This window comes from Mesoplodon bidens (genome assembly GCF_964165515.1).
Source record: "Mesoplodon bidens genome assembly, chromosome: 8".
In the NCBI taxonomy this organism is placed as follows: domain Eukaryota; kingdom Metazoa; phylum Chordata; class Mammalia; order Artiodactyla; family Ziphiidae; genus Mesoplodon; species Mesoplodon bidens.
In genome coordinates, this window is record NC_138165.1 from 109,101,785 (window position 1) to 109,128,930 (window position 27,146).

Consider the following 27,146-nt stretch of genomic DNA (forward strand, 5'->3'; position numbering starts at 1 on the left):
ATGCTGTGTGTCACACAGTCTCCACCTCTAGAGAGTTTAGTTTTCTGAATTTTTTGTTAGCATATTCTAAATCATTACTGTGATGTATCCCATGTCAAGAAAAGTAATAATAACATACCAAGCAGTAAAAATCCGTAGGCATGTTGCTTCTTCTGTAGTATTTTTCGCTAACCATCTCGGCATTTGGAGCAAATAGAGTCAAACCACGAAATGCTGTTGGATGTATTTCGTACCGAATAGTTCCGCCCCTTCAAATGTGAATCCAGTGTCACTCCTTTAACTATTACTGCTTGGACGTTTCTCTGATCTGGATCTTGAGTTTATACCTAATTTGTGTGTACTGTTCCTTAGTCATAGATCCGAGCCTTTCAGATGACCACCACCATATGTTTGAGTATGTTTTCCCCCTTATATTGTATTCTAAACATTTAATAATCACGTTGCACGAGAATAAGCTATTTCTTTTGCCATGAGGCTTTTACTTCTTCAGTTAACATATCCATATTTTGTTTTTTGCTTTAAATAAAATGATGGTAGTAATGCTAGGAAACCACTTAGCTCCCGTGTCCCCAAATCCAGGTAGAGTGTACACACACAGTTTTCTAAATTATATTTTCTCTCCATGTAACCTTTTAAAATCCAACTCTGAGACACTGAATTTCTGGTTCCTTCTTTTTCTTACTGGCTGTTCCATTCTTTGCAGATATGGATGCAGGTAACTATACATTTTCTTCATGGCAGCGCTTGTCTTGTTTGAAGAGCGAGGAGAGACACAACTCTGTACTGTAGTCTTCCCTTCCCTCCTCGTCCTGTGTATCATCCTATTTTGTTTCATTTATTCCTTTTCTTTTATTTTAAGTTAAACATTTCACCCTGTTTTGTCCCTTAGTTGTCTTTTTAGCAGTAGTCCTCAGTAGCTTCACATGTTTCCTGTAACACCTGTTCTAGTATTTAACTCTTGTCCTGGATACTGTGTAACCGTTCAGTAAAGTGTGGAAGATGGAATTCTGTGGCATTCTTTGCTTGGGGCTCTGCCATGACTTTGCAGAATTTTGCAATCCCACCATAAAAGTCTCGTGGTGGTCACATGAGGGAAAGGCCTACTTTTTTCGTTATCTGTATTGAAATGATGGTTTAAGGGAGATTAGAAGTGAAGGCTCAGATGTGGGAAAAATGGATACAGATGCTAGAAAATCGCGTGCTTTAGAGAGGTGAGAAAGTTGGCCGTCTTCTTTCCTGGAATCCGTACCTGGGTTGTACTTGTGTATTTGTGCCTTTGTGTCTGACTGTGGGTTTTAGCCATAGTCATTTTGATTATATCCGAGAGGTTTTTTTTTTTTTTTTTTTTTGCTGTACGCGGGCCTCTCACTGTTGTGGCTTCTCCCGTTGCGGAGCACAGGCTCCGGATGTGCAGGCTCAGTGGCCATGGCTCACGGGCCCAGCCGCTCCGCGGCATGTGGGATCTTCCCGGACCGGGGCACGAACCCGTGTCCCCTGCATCGGCAGGCGGACTCGCAACCACTGCGCCACCAGGGAAGCCCCCCGAGAGGTTTTTAGAGCCTTTTTCTTGGAGGTTCTACTTATTCCTCGGGTCTAGCAATTGTGTAGATTGATGACACCAGCTGCTGATGGACTAATTAGCTGGACTGCAAGTGAGAGGATCACCTCCTCAAGTAAATCTGCCTGTGTGCCCCTGAAACGCTCAGGATTTCAGTTGAGGGGACCCCTTGGTCGGGGGTCCCTGGAGGTTTCGTGGTCTGGGCCCTGGTTTTGCTGCCACGAGCTGGATTCTCCTGTGCTCCGTTCGACGTCTGGCGTGGTTGGTGCGGGTCCCCGGTTCTCCCGCCTGTGGCCGCCTTCCCCTTCCCCGTGTGGTGCTGTTTTGTCCTTATTGTGGCTTTTGCCATTTCCCTTTGGGCGCTCAGTTTGTGCCATCGCATTTGGCCCTGACTGTGATTTCTTTGTAGCGGGCCCTTATATTTTGATGAACACAAAAGCCTTTCTCTTGAACATTTGCACATCAAAGGTAAAAGCTGTACCCAGTGGGGAGACCTAAATGTGATCTGTAAGAGCCCGACTTCTTCCACTTTCCAGGTAACCCATTTTACTCCGTGAGTTTCATGGTATCATACGATTTTCAGAATACATTATTATTATTATTTTTTTTTTTTAAAGAAGATGTTGGGGGTAGGAGTTTATTAATTTAATTTATTTATTTTTGCTGTATTGGGTCTTCGTTTCTGCGCGAGGGCTTTCTCTAGTGTGGCAAGCGGGGGCCACTCTTCATCGCGGTGCGCGGGCCTCTCACTATCGCGGCCCCTCTTGTTGCGGAGCACAGGCTCCAGACGCGCAGGCTCAGTAGTTGTGGCTCACGGGCCCAGCCGCTCCGTGGCATGTGGGATCTTCCCAGACCAGGGCTCGAACCCGTGTCCCCTGCATTAGCAGGCAGACTCTCAACCACTGCGCCACCAGGGAAGCCCCCCAGAATACATTATTTTACAGGGTGGATGCCTTCTCGAGTTTGCTAACGGGACGTCCCTTCTTTCATCTGCAAAGTGGAAACATCTCACCCCTCAGTGGGGTCTGTGCCCAAGGGCTCCTGGGTCAGGGGAAAGATTGTCCGAGATCTTTGCTCGCGCCCTTCAGGAGCTGGCCCTGCCACCTGGCCACCTGTCCTCTCACCGTTTGAGAGGTCAGCGGATTGTTCCTTGACGTTGCCAGGAGCGTAGAGAGGTCCCCCCAGGGGACGTGCGTCAGGTCCTCCAGGATCTGGAAGAATGGTGAGCAGGTGCCACCTGGTGCCTGGAAGCCTTCAGTCCCCATGACTCCCTGTTTCCCTGGAACCAGGCAGGTGGGCGTGTCTTCGCTTCCCACGGTCTGTCCATGTACTGGGGCGAGTCCCACGTGGCAGCAGGAGGGAACCATAACTTGTTGTTTCCAAAAGGAAATGAATGAGAAAAGCCTTGCTTTCTCATCGTCTCGGCACACAGAAGTCCCTGCCCCCCGTCACAGAGCCTGTAGCTGCAAAGTGATTTCAGTCCTTGCCGGAGGCATTAACATCCATCGATTACCCTTGCTTGCTCCACTGAGAAGCTTTCCACAGAGAATGTTCTGGAGCTGCAGTGTTCTGTGTCATCACCCAGGTTTATGGAGACCATCAGAGCAAAGGGAATCCTCTCTGGGGTGTGCGGGAGGTTGATGAAGCCGATTACAGCTCAACACCACCTGCAGCTACTTTCGTAGCCAAGGGTCAGGGTAGGACACAGCTGAAGGTGTATGTCATGGTCGCCAGGCCGAGAGGTTTGGACTCCGGGTGAGCTGTGAGACCTCTCCATTTTCTTGCTGTTATTATTACCTGCAGCTTTATTCCCCTTTCCTCTTACAGTGGCTGGAGTGATCCACTGCCTTCCCCATACAGGGCAGCGGCTTTACACGGGAGGCGTGTTCCTGGGGGCTCTGTCTGTGCACACAGCTCTTTGGAGCTTCCCTGCCCTTCTCCCGTCTGCACAGGCTCTTCTTTTGCTTTAATTAATGTGTAAATATCCTTTAGTGTTACTCTGACCTGTGGTGGAGATCTTTAGATTGCTGGGAGGGTGAAGGTGGTCAGGGCCTTCTGTTTTCAGGTCCCCAACCTTTGCCAGAGTGCAGGTTTCATCACCTCTCAGAGGACGACACCTGTTGTGCTTTAAGTGTGTGGTACGTTTGGGTTGGTACTTTATCCTTGTGGCAAAGGCAGCTGACTTATACAATTTAGATTATTTTAAAGATACAACTGAAATGAGGGAATGGATTTAAATATTATGTGTGTTTTTTAATTAGTGGATTAACAGTGCAAAAGTGGGTAACCCAATAGGGAGCCTGTAAGTCCACGAAAATAATCCAAAGAGTAAAATTTTTGTGCAGGCAAATGCCCTTTTAATTGTGCGTGTGCGTGAGATACATGTGTGTATCCGAGTCCTAGGGCTGCATGACATATTACCACAAACTGGGTGGCTTGAAACAATGGAGATGTATTCTCACGGCTCCAGAGGCCAGGAGTCTGAGATCAAGTTGCTGACAGGTTGGCTTCTTCTGGAGGGAATGTGGGAGAATCCACGTTCCTGGTGACCGGCAGCCCTTGGTGTTCCTGGGCTTACAGACGCATCATTCCAGTCTCTGCCGTGTCGTCACGGGGCCTTCTCCCTGTGTCTTGTGTCCAGGTTTCCCTCATCTCATGAAGACACTTGTCTCTGGATTTAGGCCCACAGGTACTGGGGGTTCAGACGGGAACACATTTTTAGGGGACAGAATTTAACCCGTATAGTATGTGTATATTACACATCTGGTGTTGAAACAGAAGCTGCACTCAGACCTGTTGAAGTTGCCCCATTACTTCTTGCTGACAAGAAGGGCGATTAGCTGCCCCAGACCTCACTGGCCATGCTCATGGCTGGTCTCCCAGAATGTCACAAAGATTAGGTTAGTGTACATGTGACCTTCACACCTCTGATGGAATTTCACAGCTGTCACTCACTTCTGTTGGAAAGAATGGGGAGGAAATTATTCCTCTGCCACTCAGCGCCCTATTAGTGGCTGCTAATTAGGACAGTGAATGAGGATCTGGGCGTGTAATTTGGGTTTCCATCTCATGCGTTTGTGTGCTTGATGTCTGCTGTGCACCCTGCCTTCCCCCGCACAGACGCCATGGGCCTGCCGCAGTTTTTCGCTCTCTTCCTTCAAAATAAGAAAGAAAAGGAAAGAAAACCAGGGCTTCCCAGTATTATGTAGGAATTTGCTGGAAACGTGAGCCACCTGAGACACGTTCCCTTGCAGACCAGGACACGGTGGTGTCCCCGAGAGCTCTGAGCTTCAGAGCTGAGCCGTTGCTGAGCCCTTGCCCCGCTACATCTCCCTCTGTGCCCCTCCCCTTGTGCCTCCCACCGTGGGCCACGCAGGGGACCTGGGGCCCAGAAAGGCTGCTGCCCAGCAGCTGCTCTCCTGGCGGTGAGGAGGGCAAGGAGCCTCTAGCTCTAAGACTCACTAAAGCGCCCAGCAGGCTAAGTAGCTGGTGTTAAGGTTGGTGGAAACAACTTTAAGGACGTCCAGAGACCGACCTTCCTGTGATGATAAAGTTGACTGCTCTTGGCTAATTTTTCAAGGACTTAGGGCCACCAAATGGGTGGAAAGTGCCGGGATGATGTCACGCTGTCTGAGAGCTTCCCTTTGTTGGAATCTGGAGTAAGCGCTCATCCAGGTGTGACACAGGTGGGTTCGCCACCTGCTGCAGAGCGGGGCCTCAGCCTGGTGTGACTCGGGGGCGGCTGACCCTGTCGTTCCCAGGTCCTCAGGAGCTGAATCCATCAGAGGCTCATTCCTTCAGTGAATGACTCCAGCTTCCTGTAGGCTCTTCACCAATTCACATTTTTGGGTAAAAAAGCTCCGAGGCCATGGCAGCCCCGAATCTAGGCCGGCAGCCAGCAGGTTCCGGCCACGAGCCCGGTAATGGGGGGCGTGCCAGCACGAGGGCTGCTACGGCACCGCCTCTCACCCGCGCGTCAGGCCCGCACTTGCCTGTGGTTGAAACCCGGGTTCCCAGCCTGGCATAGCCACTTACTGTCGTTGTGGCCTTGGTTGAGTTACCCATCCTCCTGGATTTCAGCTTACTGCTCCCTGCTCCCCAGTCATTGTAGGGACTGAATATGAGTGTAAGCGTGCAGAAGGCTGCGTTAGCCCCTGGCACGGAGAGAGGGCTCAGGGACGCGTACCTTGTAAATAAGGGTCCCGCCCCTTTGTTCCTGCATCTTCTGCTTCAGGTGGGCAGCCCTGCTTCCTGGGCTGTTCTCACAGGTGTGGCTTCAGGACTTCGTGTCCACCAGGCACGAGGTCACGATCCCGGCTGCTCGTGCCCCAGGCGTCCTGTTCCTCGACCAGCTCAGGCCTGGCTCCAAGATGCCTGAGGCACTGTCTCTCCTCACCAGTGCGGTTATTCTAACAGCTTTAAGCACAGCTCAGGTCACGACAGTAGAGCGCTGTATGAGATGCCTGGGACCTACTCGAGATGCCTGGGACCTACTCGGGCCCCTTGGAAACTAGAAAGAAGGATGGACTTTAACCTGGCCCACCATCCCCACGGGGCTTCTAGGATGGGGCCGAGTTCTGTGAGGTCTTTCTTGCACCCGGGCGGTGGGGACTCTGTCTGGGCTGCGGTGCAGGGTCACGAGCTTCTCTGGTTGGACGTGGCCTCAGAGCACGGTGGCCGCTGTGATGGACGAGACAGCCCCATCTTAGCCTTGTCTCCGGAGTTTCCAATCCGAGGGGGCCCCCCGAGGGTGACTGGCCCTGGGGTTACCACCGTGCCCTGCCCGTTCCTGGCCGGGACGTCGCACACCGGCTGCAGTTCTAGTGGTCACTTCCTCCAGGAGCGGGGGCTGCTGGCCATCAGGTCACTGTGAGCTGGACGTCCCTCTGGTCATCTTGCTGCTTCCCTTGAGGACTGCGCCTGGACTTGTTTCCCAGCAGATGTGTCTATCGTCAGGGCAGTTAAAAGCCTCCTCAGGAGCATGGGTATCTGAAGTCATTTTTTAAAAATGAATGTTTACTTCGTTTCTTAGAAACAAGCCATGTGGTAAATACCAGCCTTATTTTCTGGCACATGTGAAATGCATTTCAACCGTCAGCTCCACAAACCCTTTCCAAATCAAATAAACTTAAAAAACATTTTTGTGAGCTACCCCTGCTCAGCAGATGTTCGGCTTATTTCTAAACACGTTCTTGGGTGCTGTTTAGTGTTCCAATGAACAAAATATGTAAACACTAATAAAGTTTGAGTAGTTCTGAACTCTAGCCAGTTAAATGTTTCAACGTAACTTTACCATGTTACTTGCAACCAAGCGATTATAAGGACATGGTAAGTTTTTAATGAGGATTATCTGAAGCCTTAAAATTAGGAGCCCACTGGTAGCTTGGCTTAATAGATAAAGCAGAGATCAGTTCAGCCATCTTCTTTAATTATTTCAGATGCTAACAACTCAGTCTCTAACTATAGAAATATCATCGATTCTTGTCCTCGTTTTGATCTGTGTAACCGTCTGCCAACTCTGTTCCCTCACATGGAAGGCCATATTGAGGGATCAGGTGATATAGTGCCTTTAAAATAGGCAAAGGATACTAAAATAATCACTAGAACTTCAAAGAAATCATTAAAGAGAAGGATGTTCTACTTCATTTTAAACAAGAAAAAGAGAGCTGTAAGATTAGAGTAAGGAGCTTATGTTTTTGGCATTGACAAAATTGGCAGGACACAATGTATTTTTGAATTGGTTGTTTGGGCCTCAGAACACACTGTCCCGTATGGTTCTAATTAATTCACCGGGAAACTGAGGGCCTACTGAGGGCTGGACATGGCACCTGTGGTCAGTGTGTGTGTTCCAGAGGGGAAAAGAAGCTTCTGGATGAATAACTGTAATTCACAGTGGTGATTTACACCTGGTCAGCTGAGCAGCTTTGCATGCTGGCTTCTGCCGGGAAGTGTCCCCGGGCCCCCAGGGTAGCCCACATATCCTTCTTCATGTCACTTGACTGACAGAGACCCCAAAATAGTAGCGTGCATGCTGGCAACACAACCGTGTCTTTCCTAAGACGCCTCAGGACAAAACCATTTCTTTAATAGGAAAAAGAAGACTGGGGTCTAGAAAGTTTTTCACCTTTGAAATCGGAAGTTATTTTTTCTAGAGAAATTTTAAGTCCCAAGATGGTTTTTTAGACCTTTAAGTGCATGACTTAATTGCACATTAGAAAATAGTCCTTGGATCTGTCAAAGCTGAATTGCCACCAGGTGTTTTCTCCTTGGTCCGTTGCTACACCTGCCCATGACCTTGGGCCTTGACTTTGTCGTCTTGCTGGCAGCGGCTCTGGATCCAGGGAACCAAGTGGCCGCCGACCAGTCCATCATTCACCCAGGCAGCTGCCTGCTCTGATCTGGTTCATGTTCGTTGTCGTAGTGTCGAATCCCTTGGTTGCAAGGGAGAGATGACCAGCTTCACTGAGCTTCAGTAGAAAGGGGGAATTCATTAACTTACGTACCTGGAGCAGCTCCGGGGATAGGTGTGTAGCTTGAGAAAGCCCCTGATCACCTGATCCACGTGAGCTAGGGAGGAACCTGCCTCTCCCATTGCTTGGGTCTCCCCACTTGGCGGCAGGCAGTTCTGGTGGCCTCAGGACTGCATGGTCTTCAAAAGTCACATCTCATGGGGAGGAAGAGTTGGATGCTTTTCTCAATAGCTCCAAGGGAAGACTTAGAGACACCTCTGAATGGCAGTGCTTGGGTCGCGGACTCTTAAGTTTTAACCAGTGGGAGGCTTTGTAATGCAGATCTCTTCCCTGATGAACAGACCTTTTCCACTCAGTTTGCCCAGTGGGAACAGGGTGCCCCGGAGACCAGAAGGGCCGGGTCCTGCTTGCTCTCACCTCTGTGCTTCCTTTCGCAAATCTCTGCCTTTTACAAGCTCACTTCTCTCCCACCCTCCCACCCCATTTTATTGGTCCCAGGGAAGGGCGAGATCAGAGACTCAGAACCAGTCCTTGACCGAGGCAGTCTGACCACAGGTTGAGAGGCTCTCTGTGGAAGTTTGTACAGAAAGGAAGAAATGCTGGCTGAGGCCAGCCTCGGGGCGGGCAGAGGAGAAAGAAAGGGGGGCAGGCAGCACCGTCAGATGCGGGGCAGCGGGTCAGGGGGACAGGCCTACGTTCCAGAGGGGGACGGGGACAGACGTGACAGTGTGGAGCCCACCTTCCAGTCACGGCTGCCGCGAGACAGTTTGCCGTGTGAAGAAGACGTACCTCCTGTAGGGGGACGCTGGTAGACCACGCTTGCTGGACGTTAGAACTCTAAGGGCAGACTTTCACCGGGGCCATGGCCAACTCCCTGGGCCAGGACGTGGAGATAAGGCAGCAGAAGGCAACATACCAGGAGCAAAATAGGCCAAGTGCCCAAAACAGGAATTACATGAGGAGGGTGTGTAGTGTGCTGAAGGCAGACTCTCCCCTCCACGTCACCTCCTCATGCAGGACTCAGGGACCCCCAGCCTGAGAGCTGGGGCGTCGTGGGCCCAAGACCTGAGGGGCTGGGACAGGCCCCCGTGTGCGTAAGTGCGCGCGCACCTGCGTGCATGCCATGTACGGCTGCCGATTATCTACAAAAGGTGACAGTTCAACATGACTGAAATGGTTGGACTGAATCAGTTCTTTGATGATTGACCCAGGCCAGAAGTGGAAACCACATGCAACTCACAGTGTAGTCTTTTACCCATCGTAGTGGCTTCCTGGGTGTCCGGTGTTGGGAGGATCTTGGTTCAGGAAGAATTCTGAGTGTAGCAGATGGTCACCCCTGTCTTGTGTCTGGAAGCTGCTCGGTTCTGTCCATGTGGCCCAAGGGGCAGCATGTGTGGCCAGCACGCCATCCTTTTCTGAGCCCTATTTCTTACCGTTTTGCTTCTTTTACAAAATGGCAACACCACAAACAAAAGAAGAGAGCAGCCTTGCTCTTTGAGGGCCGCTTGGGTGGGACAAGTATGTTGAAAGTGTGAAGGGTGTGTGTGGAGGGGGCGGGACTTGGTGACAGAAACCAGGTGGCAGTGTGTCCTCGACTCCTTCCACGCAGCGGAGGGGAGCGGGTGAGGCTGAACCAAGAGGGAGGTTGTGTGCAGGGACTGTCAGTTACACGGGGTGTGACCGCCTGATCTCCAGGTGGACCAGGCTGCCAGCGTGTGCATTTCCCATTGCCCTCGTGCGTAGAAGGATTCTGAAGGGAGTTGGGGGCCGGGCCCCTGGGCTCCCAGCAGTCATTACACAGGCGCTGGCTTTGGAGAGGGACACAGCAGGGCAGATGGAAGGAGTCCTCACACAACCTCTGGACCTTGGGGCTAACACATAACGGTGGGAATGAGCCGCGGGGACCACTTACCACTGGACCCTCTGCTGCCCCATCAGGAGGGGCGGCAGCTTATTAGTCCCACGAAGCACTGGCTGTAGGATGTGCCCTGGCCCGCCTTCCGTTCGGGCAGGAGCCTGGCAGTACAGGTGCAAGCTAAGTGTGTTCCAAGATGCAGATGCAGGGGCTTCCTGGGCTGGGCAGGTTCCGAATCTGCCTGAGAGGGAGAGAGAGAGAGAGGGGGAGAGAGAGAGAGAGAGAGAGAGAGACACACACACACACACACACACACTCACACACACACACACACACACACACACTCACACACACACACACTCTCTCTCTCTCTCTCTCTCTCTCTCTCTCTCTCTCTCTCTCTCTCTCTCTCCCCTCTCCTGCCAGCCTGGTGGGCTTTGCTCCAGGTCTTGGTGGTGTCCAGCTCACAGGGCTGGTCTTCTCAGAGACCAGATCACCCTCTAGGATGGGCACAGTGACCTGGAGACAGAGCCCCGTGGAGTCCTGCTGTTAAAGTCCTGACACTGTTTCCATGGGAATGAGACAGTTACAGAGAGTGATCCTCCACCTCTCCCCCCACCCCCGGAAATGGAAGAGGACAGTCCAAACAATAAGTGATGTGTCCCCAACTTCCCTGGGGGCGCAGTGGTTGAGAATCCGCCTGCCAATACAGGGGACACAGGTTTGAGCCCTGGTCCGGGAAGATCCCACATGCCGTGGAGCAAATAAGCCCGTGTGTCACAGCTACTGAGCCTGCGCTCAGAGCCCGCAAGCCACAACTACTGAAGCCCACGCGCCTAGAGCCCGTGCTCTGCAACAAGAGAAGCCACCACAGTGAGAAGCCCGCGCACCGCGACGAAGAGTAGCCCCCGCTCGCCACAACTAGAGAAAGCCCGCGCGCAGCAACGAAGACCCAACGCAGCCAAAAATAAAAATAAAATAAATTAAAAAAAAAAGTGACGTGTCCCCAGAAGAAATATCAAAGGGAAGATGGCTCTCCCACAGCCGTCACCCCCTCCCTGTGCTGTTGCTGCTCGTGAGCTGAGAAGGATTGTTGCATTTTTAAAGATCTGTAAAAATAAATAAACAAAAACAACCCCTCCCCCCCGACCCCGAAACAAGGCTACTGCCCGCAAGGCCACTGTCTGGTGGCCCTTCGCCGTGATGGCTTGTGACCCTGCCCTGCAGTGTCAACACATCAGGTATTAAAATGCGGAGGATTTCTGGCTTTCTCCATAGGGTCTAACCTCACAACCACCACCCCGTTTTAGTTTCTTGAAACAAACACCTGATTTATATTCAGAGAATTGTGTGTGAACAGACAGTTCTAAAGCCAGTACTTTTACGTGTCCAATTCTAGAATTGCATATTCAAAAACAAAGTTGACACGACAATTTTTTTTAATAACAAGTTATTTTCACATGGGAAACACGAGAGCAGTAAAATCTGAGGGGCTAAGAGACCATCTGCCCGTGTGCTGGTAGCTGAGCAACCCACCAAGGTGCTGCTGGGTGCTGGCCAGCTCACCTCCACACCCACTTTTCTGAGGCTACTGCCCCTGGACTCGTCCCAGGCCATGGCTGGTGGGATTTGGCCTCATTTAAAGACGCCAGGTGAGCAGCTGGGCTCTTTCTCCTGAATCTGCAGTACTTTTTGTAATTCATCCCTTTTTATGCTTAAAATAAATGTGCAGAATACTAAAAATAAAACAAACAAATAACCTTAAGTACATTTCCCCCCAGGGAAACAAGTATGTGCGCGACTAATATTCCGTTTACCACCAAACTATTTCAGAGACGGTAGTAGATGCTGGAATGTTCACGTACAGCCACCACGGTGGGTATTGGAACATTTCCAACAAACAGCTTACTTCTTTGGTCACACAGGCATACCTCATTTTATTGGCACTTCCCAGATATTGCAGTTTGTTTTTTAAACAAATGGAAGGTTTGTGGCAACCCCGTATCGAGTGAGTCTGTCGGCGCCATTTTTCCCAACAGCACTTGCTCACCTCACGTCTCTGTGTTACATTTGGATAATTCTTGAAATATTTCAAACTCTCTACCAGCAGAAAGGTTGTGACTTGATGAAGGCTCAGATGATGGTCAGCACTTTTTAGCAGTATTTTGAAATTAAGGTATGTATGTTTTTTAGACATAATGCTGCTTAATAGACTACTACAGTAGAGTATAAACATAACTTACATGCACTGGGAATCCCCAACATTCCCGTGACTCGTTTTATTGTGATACCTGCTTTATTGCGGTGGTCTGGAACTGAACCCACAGTAGCTCCAAGGTGGGCCCGTATATTAGATTTTATAGGGAGGGGCCCATCATTATGTGGCTATTTCCTCCTTCAGGGAGCTGACTGAAAACCATGCCCCCCCCACCCCATCTGCTCAGTGGGTTCCCAGTGGGTTCCAGGGGGCACAGGCTGTGTCTGTACCTGGTGCCTGATCCCCTCCCATACCCCACCCAGCTGGCTCTCCTGGTCAGTTGCCATTTCCTCCCGCTGCCCTTGACAGTTACAGATTCTGTCCTGTTCACTCTGTTCCTGGCACCAGCACTGTGCTTATTATTGGCCATAATGGGCTTTGCTAAATGCTTGCTGAGTGGTGCTTCTGAAGACCAGGGTTTTATTGCCCCAGTGTAGGGAGCTAACAGAGGAATGGAGAACGGCAAACACAGGGGGAGAACCCTTGCCAAATACTAGTAAGAGCCAAACTGTGTCACAGGTGGAGTGTAAATCAGATATATTCCCCTGTGTTCCTCTACTGCTTGCTTGCGTGGAAGTCCCCGTCTGAGATTAGAAACACACTGTACACTTGGATAAATATTGAGACGGTTACTGGGACTCATAAAATCTTCTCCCTGGGGCAGTATGAGTAGCACCATCCAGAACTTGCTATCTTGTGAGCTCTTTAGACTTGGGAAAAATAATTATTACCCTGGGTCTCCCAGAGTACCTGGAATTGTGGCAGAGTGTTAAGGAGAATCCTGGTTTTCATATGGGAATTTGAGCGTGAGACACACACCTTTCTTTCATTCTCTGCTTACTGTGGTCTTGGTTCTTCCTTGTCGGTTTTTTTTTTTTTTTGGCGGTACGCGGGCCTCTCACTGTTGTGGCCTCTCCCGTTGCGGAGCACAGGCTCCGGACGCGCAGGCTCAGAGGCCATGGCTCACGGGCCCAGCCTCTCCGCGGCATGTGGGATCTTCCTGGACTGGGGCACGAACCCGTGTCCCCTGCATTGGCAGGCGGACTCTCAACCACTGCGCCACCAGGGAAGCCCCTTCCTTGTCCTTGAATTTCACTCTGAGACTCTCCCTCAATGTGCAAGTCCCCAGACAAAGTCGCCAGTGTAACATAGCAGAGCTTAGTTGGTGTTCAGGGGACACAGGTCGTGTTTCGGGAGCCTGACAGCTGACACAGATCAGCTCCCGCTCACCTTCGCTGTGGCTACAGAGGCAGGTGGTGGTGTCCGTTGAGTTTTCACACAAGGGAGCTGAGGCACCAGCCGCTACTGAAGCCGCACAGGGTCGCCCAGCTCAGAGGCAGAGCCTTGGCGGGCGGCTTCAAGCCCGTTCCTCTGCACTGCACTCCCCCTGCCTGGATACACACACTCTGCCGTCCTGAAAGGGCCACAGCCCTCCTGACGGCTCAGCATCCACATTCAGGGGCCTCAGCGGGACCTCGGGTCACCAGGTCTCCTGCGTGCTGGGCTGTGCCGGCCCCTGCAGGCTGCCTGTCCCTTGGAACAGCTGCTGAGTTATTGGGGAAAGTACTGAGTTCAGTGGAGGACAGTATGTGAACTTTGAGGGTGGGGGGCAGGGTAGGTCCTAACTTTCAAAGACAGCTTTGCAGGAAAAGTCTGAGTGTGTGGAGCCAGGGCAGCCTGAATGGGCCTGGGGCTCTGAGCCCACGGGAACAGGCTGCGGGCCCAGGCGCCGGCATCATACCTGGAGCGTGAGCTGAGGACAGCGACGTCCAGTCTTCCCTGTCCACCACAGAGCCCGTGGACATCTTCACAAGAAAAAGGATGCTTTGGGCTCCAGGACCTGCGTGCCTTCTGGGGTTGCTGATATCGCAGGGCATGTTTTATTCTTTGCAGTATCTGAGGTTCTGCTGCTGTGATTACAGAGAACATTTTGTTGGGTTAATCCTATTTTACAGCCATTTTAGTGTTTTTTTGCAGGGGAAAAGCTAATAAAACTTTACGAAAGTGGAATTGGGCCTGTCCCTGGACGTTGATGATTGGAGATTGGTCCAGGTCAACCAGCCTCCACCTTCGCAGGGTTTCTGTGTTTATTTTAGTCGGGAGGAGATAGCAGGTGGAAGAGGGAACTCTTAATGGGTTTCGTGCGTTAAGCTGCTGATTGACCTTTTCTCAAAGTTCTTGGAAGTTAAGATGTAAGGAAATCGAATTTAACGATTGGGCAGCAAACCACTTCCCCAAACATTAATTTTCCAGTTTCTTTTTTGAGCAGCAATACCATTTTTACAAAATGTTTTAAGTAGGTCTCTGATACATCATGGTGTTCTGTTAATAAAACTTGCACAAGTTCTAGTTTATAAATTTCTGACTCAGTGCTTATCAGAGACAGCAATAAAGCTATTTTATGATCACAGAATAGGGCTTAAGGGGCTCCTGTTTCAGTTTTATATCTGCCTTTTCATCCAATTAATTTTTGATTTTATTCGCTTGATGTCAAGAAAACCTGAGCTACACGGGTGACACTTAAATATATATATATATAAATGTATATATATATATTCACCTTATTCGCCATTTCAAGGTACTCTTCCATTAAATACATCCAGAAGTGTTGAAGTAGTAGGAATAGTAGGACTCTTGAAATTCCAGGTTGAATCAATGAAAGCGGTGACTCTCTTTCCATAGAAGTGTTCAGGTAGGAGCCCCCCTGGACCATGGTCAGCACTGAACGCACTGTGACATCGCCAAGAGCCAGCTGGTTAACTATTTCCTTGTTGTTGCTTAAATTACTTGCATCACACAAAAAACTGTCACCGCATGTGTGCCCGGCTTGTCCTTCATGGAAGGTGGGACATGTCCCAAAGCAGGTTGCTTGCTTGTGCAATCTTCATGATTTTCAGGCGCAAACAGATGCAGGATGAGATTTTTAAAAGGCCAGGGCGAGGCTGCGACTTTCCCAGTATCCCAGCAGGTGGGTTCTGCCTCTGCCCAGGTTACCTGATGCAGCCAGAGCCACCATCTTGGTCTCTGGGTGAGTGTGTAACATACTTCCCAATGCAGGTTGGTTGTCATTGTGACAACCGTTTCAAAACCAGTTGTACATATGTAAAAAATGCTTATTACATTGGCCATTTTCCAAACCCCTGAAGTGGCTCTGGAGAGTGCTCCTGGGGGTGCACCTTGAACCCTGCTGTGGGGTAAGAGCCCCCATCTTGGCTGGCATGGCAGCTTTTCACGAGGGCCTTGGTTGCCCATCCTTAAAGTGACATTGCGAGGCTGTCTGTTTCTCTTGGAAGATCATGTGCTGTTTTGATCTGCAAATTCATATCTTGCATTTCAAGAAAATGCCTCTGTATTTTATCTCTGAATAGTCATTGAGCCCTTTTGTTGGGGATTCATTGTCAGAGGTGCCAGTTATCCTTTTGTTAGTTTCATTTGTCTTCCTGTCAATTAACTTCTGTCTTTTTCATCTTGACAGAGTTTATTTCAAGCCATTCCTCCATGTCAGAATTTCAGCTTTGAGCGGTGTTTCTTCTCTCCCTTACTTTTTCACATTGTATTCGTTAGTTCCAAAATGTTGGTTTGGTCCTCAGTTCTAGAGGTTTCCATTTCTTCCCTCATTGTTTCGGTTTCTTCTCCCTGGAGTTCTTGTCTTGTTAAATGTCTGTTTATAAGTGGCATTAGGGAGGGAAGTGATAAGAAGGGATTTCCTTCTGCTTTTTGAGTTTTGTTTTCTCCTCCGTAGGCTCTTTGGATTTTGCAGGCTCCCTTGCAACCCGCCTCCCCTTTTATTTTGGCTGCACTGCACGGCTTTCAGGGTTTCATTTCTCCAACCAGGAATTGAACCCCGGGCCGTGGCAGTGAAAGCCCAGAGTCCTAACCACTAGGCCACCAGGGAACTCCCGCAATCCCTCCCTGTTTTTTCCCCCTTGCCCTATCTTTGCATGATAGTCTTACCATTTCTTTAGCTTTATCCTCCCCTTTGCTGAGATTGGCGCTGTCTTGACTGTTGTCAAGTGCAGGGATACATGCACTGCTCAGGCCGTTCACATAGGCTGGCCACTCATCCTGGGTCAGGTATGGGGTGTGGGGAGCCCCCTGCCATCTGGTTTCCTGTGGCAGGACACAGGCTAGAGGAGACATCCCTGGCCCAGAGGGATGGCCCAGTCTGCCCGAGTTCCCATTTCCCAGACCTCCGTCACACCCCCGGTCCCCTGCAGGGAAGCGCTGGGGCACAGAAGGCTGAGGCTGGATGTTAACTTTCCCTGAGAATCGCACTTTGTCCTCTGAGGGCATCTCCTCCAGACAAAGGTGAGCTGCGCTCCGTAGGAATTTGCTGGATGCCTTGCGTCAGGTCCCCTGCCTCTGCGGGGGCTGGGAGGGGGTTGTGTTATACTGTCACTCCCTGCAGGGGCCCCTCCTTAAAGTCTGGGTATCGCAGGCACTTTGCCTGCAGAGAGCCCTGGCGACTGCTCATTTGGGAACCTCCTAACCGTCAGGGGACAGGGCACAAAGGCCATGCTGCCCCTTCCTGAGCATCCCTCCTCCCTTGGGGATCAGGAGCCGCTCTCCACCCAGCTCTATAAATAGAGCTTTTTATTCTTAAGGCCAGTGTTTTCGAGGTTGGTTATGTAAAGCTTTGCTTCTTTTCTTGGTGGATGGTGAACTTTTTATCTGGCTTTTACTCCCCCCCCTTCCCGATTTTATTAGATATGGAAGAAAGGAAATTTGGTTATAGCAAAGTTCAAGTCTTTCGTCTTACCCTGGAACTTTGACTTCTATCTCAGTCTTCCTTCTTTGTTTTACTCAGGTCTGGGTGAAATGAAGTTGTTAAAGACCGTGGCCTGTGCGTTAAATCCCATTTCACCTCAAGTCATGAGCATGAGCATTACACCCGTGAACTTACCAATCGCCACGCATTAATTAGATCCTTAGTGTTAGTACATTTTTATAGTAGTCCCTGCCCTCCACTTTTTTAAACAGTGTAAGTCTTTTAAAACTTGGCAGGGGAAATGAAGTCTGATTTGGTTAAATTTTGTAAACAGATATGTAACCAATAAAACTTTTCTTCCCCAGTGTAAAAATAATATGGGATCCAAAATCCCTTTTAAATGTCATGATATGAAACTTCTCCAAAACCTCAGTAATAGGTACCTGACTTTAGTATTTTGATCAAAGTTAAAAAAGCAAAATTAAGTTTAAAGCCTTTCTGGCACATGCATGATCAGATTTTTCATATTGTCCCGGGAGAAATGAAAATATTCATAGTTGTCTCCAGTGTATTCCTGTCATCCCGCCAGTCCTAAATAATTAGGGAACAACAACATTTACAGACATTTGTTCTGGGGCTAAGTAAGAAGAAAATTTTAGGCAAATGGTACAAATGACAAGAATCTCTAAACCATTCCTCCGGGAAAATCAGGTGCTCCTGAGCTGGGGCCTCATGAGGGTGATAAGATGTGAGGCCAGCTTGCAGCTGTGGGGAGGGTCTTAGCGGCTTGACTTTGTCTGATCAGATGCTGGAATAATGCCCCCCCTCCTCTTTCTTATGGAAAAGGAAAATGGCGTGCTCCACAAATGCAGTTTTAAACTCAAGAATGATATTCATTCTTTGCTTATGCATGGAAAATAAAGATGGAAATCAGCAGGAAAAAAAAAATGAAACATGTTACTGAGTCCAAGCTCGTACTGCTCACCACACAACAGGCCAATAATCGAGAGATGAGTTGCTGGGGCAAGAAAGAGCGACTTTATTCAGAAAGCCAGCAAACTGAGAAGATGCTGGACTCGTGTCCCAAAGAACCATCTTGCCTGAGTTAGAATTCAGGCTCCTTTTATACTAGAAGGGGAGGGAGTAAAGTCAAACACTTACTGGTTCCCATCAGCCTCCGGAGGGGATGTGTTCATTTCTTCCTTCCCTGCAGCCATTCACAGGTGGGCCTGGTCAGGATGTTTCCTGTGAACTAAACAAACGTTACCTGGGAGGCAGGGTTCCCAGAGATGGGCCATTATGTATCATTTAAGCTTATAGGCAACATCCCTTTAATGATTAACTTGTAATAGAATACAAAAGGTTCTTCCCTATTACACAAAGTGGTAGGCAGGTCTATTTCTTTTTCGTTTCCTAAGCACAGGGATGATTATCATTTGGAACTGAAGACAGTTCCCTTCCAGAGCTGTGAGTGGAGTTAGGAAAAGACATCCTCAGCCCCACTGCCCTGCATTCTTGGTGTCGCCCTGTGGGTACTAGGAAATTACACGAAAGATTCCAAGCTCGTTTGTGGACACTGTGTGCCATGAACTGTCTCAGCAGAAATCCACAGGGAAGAGGGCAGAGGTGGGAACCAGTCAGCACTTCTGGGATTGGGTCTCATTCCTGCTGGCTGGGGGGAGTTTGGTCAGTGTCTGAACTTCTTTTCCACCCCAGTTAGATGTGGATGTTGATGATGATATTTGCATCACAAGATGCTGTGAGGAATAATGGACATGATGTGGGAAGAGAAGTGCTTTGTAAAGTATTATAAGGCTTGCTGTTGCCTGGAGAGCTGTTAATGATATGTTAATATCTTTTAGTCCAATTAGCCAAAAAGACAGAAATGTCAAACATCTGTTGCAGTGTTTACTCCCAACAAGATTTTTTTTTTTTTTTTGAGAATAGGAAAATTTGATTTTCTTTTTTTCCCCCTTAAAGCAGAAATGCCAACCCAGGTGAGATGGTTATACCTCCTTCAGTGTAGACAGCCCTTATATTTAATAGGGCTCCATTGTAGGTCCATCCTACCTAGCTTGAGTTTAAAGAGTAGAGGGAACCCGGTTGTTTTTACCTATGCCAGCATCCCAAATTCAAAACTGGTTCCCCCAGCATGAGATCAGGACTCAGGGGAGTAACCTTGAAACCTTGATAGTGATTGGTTACCAGTTGATTATAAGGGGCCCCCTTGAGTCTTTTTTCAAGATACTAAAGGATCAAAACAACTGACCTTTTCTTCCTGGTGTGCTATTCACAATAAATCCAGCATCCCTGTTCTTGATAGGTATATTCAGGTCCATCTTCTACTCATTTTTGGAAGAAATTAAGACCTTGACTCGCTTAAGAAGGCAAGCTCAAGGGCAAACAGAGTTTCCCAGGGCAGTTTTCTGGAAACTCTGAAAACTAGGCTTTGGGTGAACCAGAAATTTAATAAATGGCATGTGAGGTTGAGTTCAGACAAGAAGAATGTCCCCTCTGTGTGCTCAAATGAGATGCAAACACACTTCTTCTACTGTCCAGCGAAACTCAGTTAGGAACATCAAAGCCCAGAGATGAACTTGGTTCTGCTCACCTATCTCTACCTGTTTGCTGCATACTTAATGTGGTGCTGTCTACCTCTGCTGACCTCACGGCATCTTTGGAAGGAACAGACTTAAGTGCAGGAGGGATCTCCGTTTTCCCTTCTCATGGAGATGTCATCACAGGTACAGAGCCCTTGTACCCCTGTGTACTCGGTGGGCAGGCAGCTGTGTGGGGGACACTGCACACATATGCACAGGTGGGCTGAGCCAAGGGCATGTTGATGGTTCCCAGTACAGGGGTCAGATTTGGGTACACTTTCTAAAAGTAAAACCTACCCCTCAGGTAATTTAATGTTATGTAATAGTATTTGGCAGTCAGAGATGGTTGACGATTATTCGTGTAACAAGTTTATAGCATGGGCCGCAGGCCAGGCTGTGCATTAAATGCTAGGAATACAAAGCTCGGTAAAACAGACCTGCTGTAGCCCTCTCTATCCACAGATTTGTTCAGCCATGGATCTGAAACACTCAAAAAAAAAAAAATTGCAGGAAGTTTCAAAAAACAAAACTTGAATTTGTCTCATGCTGGCAGCTATTTATGTAACAGTTATGTTGAACTTACAGCTATTTACGTGATATTTACACTGTACGAGATATTATAAGTAATCTGGAGATGATTTAAAGTATACGGGAGGATGTGTGTAGGTTATGTGAAAACACTGCACCATTTTATACAAGGGATTTTGGAACTAGTCTCCTGTGGAGTGTGAGGGATGACTGTAATTGGAAATAGGATTATAAAATAGGCATTTAAAAATGTGCATGAGAAATGAAGTTGGATGTAGAGTTTGGTAGTATGCTCTAATATTTCGGTAGGAAAAGATCTAATGGCTGGGATGGATGGTAGTTTTGAATTTCAGATAATGAGAGAGGTGGCCCCTGGTGAGTGTAGACCAGCTTGGTACCACCCCCACCTTCATCCCAAGGCTTTTTCCCTTTGTGTCTCTAAAGTGAACTGTAGAAAACGGATTTTTTTTTTTTTTCTTTTTTGCGGTACTTGGGCCTCTCACTGTTGTGGCCTCTCCCATTGCGGAGCACAGGCTCCGGACGTGCAGGCTCAGCGGCCATGGCTCACGGGCCCAGCCGCTCCGCGGCATGTGGGATCCTCCCAGACCGGGGCACGAGCCCGTGTCCCCTGCATTGGCAGGCGGACTCTCAACCACTGCCCCACCAGGGAAGCCCAGAAAACGGATTTTAAAGTCTAATTTTATTTACCTGCTGGGCTGTGTTTCTCCAGTGCCCAGTGGTCTGTGTTCCCGTTGAGCCTGCTGACAATCTATCTGCAGTAGGAGTTTATTTGTTATATATAACTTTATTAATCAGTCTTACTTTTTCACAATCTGGGTGCTTAAAACACCTGGCTGAATTTTATCTAATCAAACCTTTGGGTTCATGGCAAATACATTTGAGTGTTTCATTTTTGTTTCCTGATGTATGTATAACACCAGAGAAAACGCAGAAGTCACTGCAAGTGTCTAATATTTGCAATTGTAAAATATTGAAGAGACATACTGATTACATATCTTAGGCGGGAAATGAAAAGTGATTTTGGAATTGGAAGGGGCCTTAAGGATGGGGGAGAGAATCACCCCTCCTTTTAGAGCTGATGAAAGTTAGGTCCAGAGGCCTCTGCCTGAGGTTACAAGGCAGAGGAGCAGAAAGAACTCTGCAAACCTTTCTTAACTTGAATATTGTGATTCAACTATCTGGACACGTAACTTGGGATCGGGACTGTACAAAAAGATGTGAAAGAAAGTGAATGAACGAATAGATGTGAAGTTCATCCAACAAGCGCGTACCCTGTAAGACACACGAGGGCATAGCGACCCAGGGGAGGAGCAGCCCAATCAGCGGGCGTCATCCACGGAGAGCTGGATGGTGACGCCCACCGGGTGCCTGCTCCCCAGGGAGATGGGGGGAGGCGGCTGGCAGCGGAGGGGTGCTGGTACTGCGGGAGCTCCCCTCCTGCTCTGGAGACCACGCGGACTAGTGAGGAATTGGCCGTGTGAGACCAGCGTGCCCAGGGCAGCTGTGAAGGCTCGTGGAGGTCGAACCTGAGTTCATCAGACCAGGGCTGGCCTCCGTACGCTCAGATGCTGGGGGTCAGGGCTCGTCTGGGGAGCTGCGGGGCACAGGGACCGTGAATCACTGCGGGTCCTCCTACAGCCAGATGCGCAGGTGCAGAGCGGGCCTCAGCCCGTCTGGTCCAGCGCGCATGCGCTCTGTCCCCCGCCCCCCGGCCATCAGATGTGTTTCCTTCCGTCCGTTCTCCACGGACTCTGCCCTCCTTTTTCGGTGTCGGCGATGAGGGGGGTCAAAATGAGAGTTCCTCCGTTTTAAAGTTGGAAAGTTTTCTTCGGTTTTTGAAGTTTTGCTCTTTAAGCACATGCATCTTGCCTGTGACGGGGTTCCCGGGGCGGGGTGGGGGTGGGGGCGAATGCGGGGCGGGAGCGGCCGCGTGCGCATGCGTGCTCACTTGCAGAGGCGCCCTCCCCGCGGGCCGCCCCAGCCTCACGTGGCAGAAGCCCACTTGCAGACACTTATTAGGGGTGCGGTGAGGTGGGGTGGTTTGGGACGGGGAGTCTAGTTTCTGCTTCTCGGGCGCTGGGATGGCCCAAACCCCGGACTCGGAGGGAAGGTCCGCGTCGTCGAGGGGCCACTGTGGCGGAGAGCTAGGTGTGACTCCGGGGGGCAGGGGCCCGGCACCCAGCCTCTGGGACCAGTGGGGAAGCTTCACCAGCGAGGTTCGGCTTCCAGTTATTCGGGGGTTAGCTGGTGACTCTGGAAGGCCTCTGTGCCGAGGAGCTGAAATGAGCGCCGGTGCTGGCGTGTTCCTCTCGAGACCATGAGTCCCGAAGCCCAGTGAGGGGTGACTGCGGCAGGCTCAGAGCCCAGAGCGTGGGAAGGTCGTTTGTCTCCGGAGGTGGCAGAGGGACCCAGAAGTGGAAGTATTTCCCGCTGCCCAGGGGAGGCCTGGCAGTCCGATCCGGGGCGCTGAGGGGAGATGCTTGAGGCACCTGGGCGTGGGAGGGGTCAGCCCCTGCCGCCTTCACGTGGCCACCCCCGTGCCCCCAGCGTTCCGGCGGGGCCCCTGGTGGTCTCTCGCTAACCCAGCGTGGTCTCTAACGCTCTCCGTCCGCCAGCTGCACTGCTGTGTCTCCACCTGTGCGGAGCTGCCATCCAGTAGTTTGTGTCTAACCCGTGTGTAGTAGTTGAGCACCCTTCCCTTCCCTGTGAACTGTGACCACGGAAACACCATCCCCATGCTGTTCTATGTTTTCCTTCCAAGAACTGGGTTTCTCTTGAGGAGAATACAGATTCTCAGCCCTTGAATTTGTCAACGTGCTGGCGACCAGGCCCCTGTTCAGCAGATACAATTCGTTTCGGTTTTGCGAACCCAACGAGAGAACAATTTCCGTGCTCTCTGTTTCTGGACTCGGTATCAGCGTGTTCCCAGGGAGAGAGAATTCCTGAATTTACACACAAAGCCTGCATTAAAATCCCACGCTTCTCAGCCACGAGTGATCCTGGCATTGCATGGAGGCTGTGTATTCTAACTAGAAAGGAACACGGGTTCTTAAGGATGGAGATTTGAATCTGAGTTCAGTAGTTTATTTTAAAGTCCAGGAGTCCCTGGAGGCGGAGCCGCAGCCCCCTCCTACTAAACACTCAGGGCTGCCCCCAGGGCCACAGCCTAGGGTGTATTTTTCCACAAGCGAAGCCCACGTCTGTTTGCCCTCCCCTCGCTCTGTCTTTCCCGGGTAACAAGATCTTTTGTGTGTGTGGCAGGTGGCAGATTCAAGAAAGAGATTGTTGTTGACGGACAGAGCTATCTGCTGCTCATCAGAGATGAAGGGGGCCCTCCAGAGGCCCAGGTGAGTACTGCACGCACACTGGTGACCAGCTTTCACCTGTGCCTCCTTGGTCAGGGTCTGACTCCACAGGTGTTTCTAAGAAGTCGGTCAGGTGCATACAAGAAAAGGTGAGAGAGAGGCCCCGGGAAAATGCTTTCTGTGACTGAGGTTTTTCTCATCCATGAGAGACTAATTCTGTTGTTCCTTCAGACAGAAGCATAGAGGGAAGTTTGGACTGTGTGGCTGATTTTCACTTTGCGTTTTGTTTTGTTTTGTTTTGTTTTTTGCGGTACGCGGGCCTCTCACTGCTGTGGCCTCTCCCGTTGCGGAGCACAGGCTCCGGACGCGCAGGCTCAGCGGCCATGGCTCACGGGCCCAGCCGCTCCGCGGCATGTGGGATCTTCCCGGACCGGGGCACGAGCCCGTGTTTGTGCAGGCGGATGCAGGCGGACCCTCAACCGCTGCGCCACCAGGGAAGCCCCACTTTGCGTTTTTTAAGAAGGAAGGAAGAGCAGAATCTGCACTGATTTGTCAGCTCAGCTGAATTGACATCTGGAAGTGTCTATAGCCCTTTTTTTCTCCTTTTATCCTGTAAGTGTTTGATCTCTAGAGCAGTACAGTCATTTAGAAAGTCGGATGGGATTTGGAAATCTGAGCACTACTGCCAGGCTGCCCACCAGGCTTCTCAGCCCGGATCGTTCTCCACCGCAAACCAGGATGCAGCACGGTGTGATTTCTTTGAAAGTTCCTTGAAAAATGGGTGTTGTGGGGGAAAAAAAACAACATGAGTATGGAAAATATTTTTCTTTGGTTTACTTACTCTCCAGTTTATTACTCTACTTACATAATTTACTAGCTGAACACTTTGAAGGAACCAAGAGCTAGTCATAGTCAAGACCCATTAATGCGAACTTAATATTAAAAATTTTCTCTGGCGTTCTTTCTTGAACTTAGCCTTTGGTGAAGTGTGCGACACAGGATTATCGGTGATTTAAGTGAACGATGTTGAATGTAGAGGTTGTTAAAGTTCTAGAACTCCATACACTGAGGTGTATGCAGCTCTACAGAAAAATGGTGTGGATTTACCATGTTTCAGTGAGTCTAAAATGCCACTGATTATAAGCTATACCAGTATTTAAAAGAAAAATGCTGTCAAACTGAAACAAAGCAGTCCATGAGGTATGTTCTGATAGCAAAGACGTTAGTTAAAGTGTGGAAAAGATTTTTTTTAGCTTTGCTAAAACGGCATAGTCGATGATGAGAGTAAGGAAACACTGAAGACATGTTAAACATGAAGTAGGTTACGTATCTGTGAGAGCACGGGTTCAGCGCACGTCTGTTACTTTATACTTAAGCAGCACAGGGTGTGACGTCTGACACTGTCCTAGGAGGTTCATGATGGTGCTAAAAGCTAAATCACTTTTTCTAAGTTGTCCTTTGCCCGTGGGATGTCTGTCCTGCTATCACAAGGGTTCCCTCCGAGGCAGCTGGAAATAGGAGAATGAAGTAGGTAAAGTGTGGGTGTCACCTGGGGGCGATTTTCCGCTTTTCTAGCTCGTAAATGTTTTGGAGTGACCAGGGACAGTCTCACACTTAAAGAGCACATCTTAGCTCTGACATAAAGAATCTAAGAAGAAAGTTGAGAGAAGTACAGAAGCGCATGTTGGAGGTGGTGTAGTGGCTTCAGAGGCGCTGCTGTCCAGGGATGCTGCCAGGGATAGATGCTGGGGGGCGCAGGGCTGCAGAGACACGGCGCTTCCCCTGACGCCAGTCGTGGAGCACTGAGCAGGCTGCCCTGGGCCAGAGTTTAACCACAGTGAGACCAGTCTCCCAAGGAGCCCCAGGCCCACGCTGGAGAGGGAACTCCAGCCCGAGGAATTAGGGGCTCGGAGCACTGCCCCACCCTGAAGTTTTCATCAGCCATGATTGCTGTTGGGGTTGACTTTTTAATGAAAGTATCTTGGGGGGGTGGTTGTCTTATTACGAAGCTCAGGCCCAGTGTTCCCCACATCCCCAGACGGTGACATTAAAAATCCCAGGGGTTTTTCTCTCCAGTGGTATGTATCCTCTGAGAAACATCTTTCCTCTATGGAAGCATGTATTCCTATGGAATACATCTTTTCCGTAGCCTCAGATGCTTAGGACATGTGATGTCATTCGATGCAGAAACATTTTCCTTCCTTTTAGTCCCTGATTAATTAAAGAATTGCTTTTAAGGATAAAACAAAAAAACTGAAGGCCTGTGAGCAATAATGCAACCCGTCTTGTGAGTTTCTTCTCGTGTCTGAAAAGCACACATATTGTGAATCGGTAACATTGGGTGAGCCCCCTGCCCCGCCACCTTCCCTGAGTGATGCAGCTCACTTAATCCTCGAGATGACCCTGGGGGACGATGCTCTGAGCGTTCCCGTCACCAAGGATGCTGACGCCCTGAGATCTCATGACATCAGGGCACGGGCTGAGGTGGCCGGCCCACACCCCCGCCCTGCTGGGGGAGAGCTAGGCCCCCAGGAAGTCTCTGTCTTGGCCTCTGGCCGTGAGTTTCCCTGAGGACCAGTCCCTTATTCTAGCACATACTTCCCGCAGAAGCATCATTAGGCTAGAAGCTTACCCTGGTTAAAGTGCAGATTCCTGCTTTGAGGGGATGTCAAATGGAGCCTTTCAAAACTAGGCCGAGTATACTCAGACATTCAAGGAAAAGAACTGTTTTCAAGGCACCACTCCTAGGCACGTGTGAGCATGATGTTTGTTTCCACTATTGCAGATCATGTCATATAGTCTACGAAGGTAATGACGCCTTCATGAGTGAAGTTGCAGGATTTTGTGGCTACTAGTGTCCTATTAGGTGGTGTGAAAACTCTGCCAGTTAACTGTTTTTTTGGGTTTTTTTTTGTTTGTTTGTTTTTTTGCAGTTGGTGGAGAAGCCACTGGGGTGGATGGGGGACATCTGTGGGGTGCCCACTGCTCACTAGGCCCTGGGGCTCTCAGGATGCACCCTTGAGAGGATGTGGCCTGGTTTGCATTTCCTCTGCACGGAGGGTCAGCTGGTTGTCAGTCTTGGGAGGTGCGGGCTGGTCCCAGGGACCACAAGCATTCATAAGGTGCTCGTGGGCGTGGGGAAGCTGACTTCTCCCCGATTCTTGGGAAGAGAAAGGAAAACACATCTCAAGGCAGAGAAGGGGAGAAGGAGATGCCGTGTCAGCCTGAGTCCCGGGCCCTCAGGAGGCATCAGCCAGTCAGTCCCAAGGCTACTGGCCCCAAGTTCTCTTTCTCATTTAATTTCATATTTATCGTTTGAACTTCAGGCTTATTTACATTTTGTTGCCTAAAATCTCCATTTGTAACTGAATACACTTTTCATTTATATGTGGAAGTCAGAGCTTAACCAACTAAAAATTTCACCGAACATATTAGAGCTGATCCCTTGACCATCAGAACTTTCATGGGAGCTGCAGGTTCTTTTAGAGAAAGCATGTGGGACATTTTTTTTTTTTTTTCCATTTTCACTTGGGTCTTTCATCAAAGAGAAGGGTCTGTGGCGCTAGTCTCTTCCTCAGCGCCACCTCTGTGACCCTGGGGGCCCTGGGAAGCTCCTGAGCTTCCAGGACCCTCTCCTCTCTTGGCTCCAGCTTTACAAGATGGTTATGGGTGTTCCACGAGATAACGTGTGCTTGAGGGTGTGGTTATTTGCCAGAGAGAAGATCTGATGTGAGTTCAGCTGGATGCAAGTAAAGTGAGAATAAAATGACAAGAGTCAGGCCGTTGTGGGGTTTTCATTTTTTTCCCCTAAGATTTGCTCATTTTGTTCATTGGTTTTGTTAAT

General features: G+C 49.6%; 1 protein-coding gene across 6 annotated transcripts in view; it reads left to right on the forward strand.

Annotated features, from left to right (window-relative positions):
• The window catches only part of AGAP1 (ArfGAP with GTPase domain, ankyrin repeat and PH domain 1), a 566,346-nt gene that overhangs the window by 199,329 nt on the left and 339,871 nt on the right, over positions 1-27,146 (forward strand). For all 6 annotated transcript variants that reach the window (XM_081243347.1, XM_081243348.1, XM_081243351.1 and 3 more), the window contains exon 4: positions 23,259-23,344. In XM_081243347.1, coding sequence (XP_081099473.1) covers positions 23,259-23,344 — 86 coding nt within the window. The remainder of the gene's footprint in view (positions 1-23,258; positions 23,345-27,146) is intronic.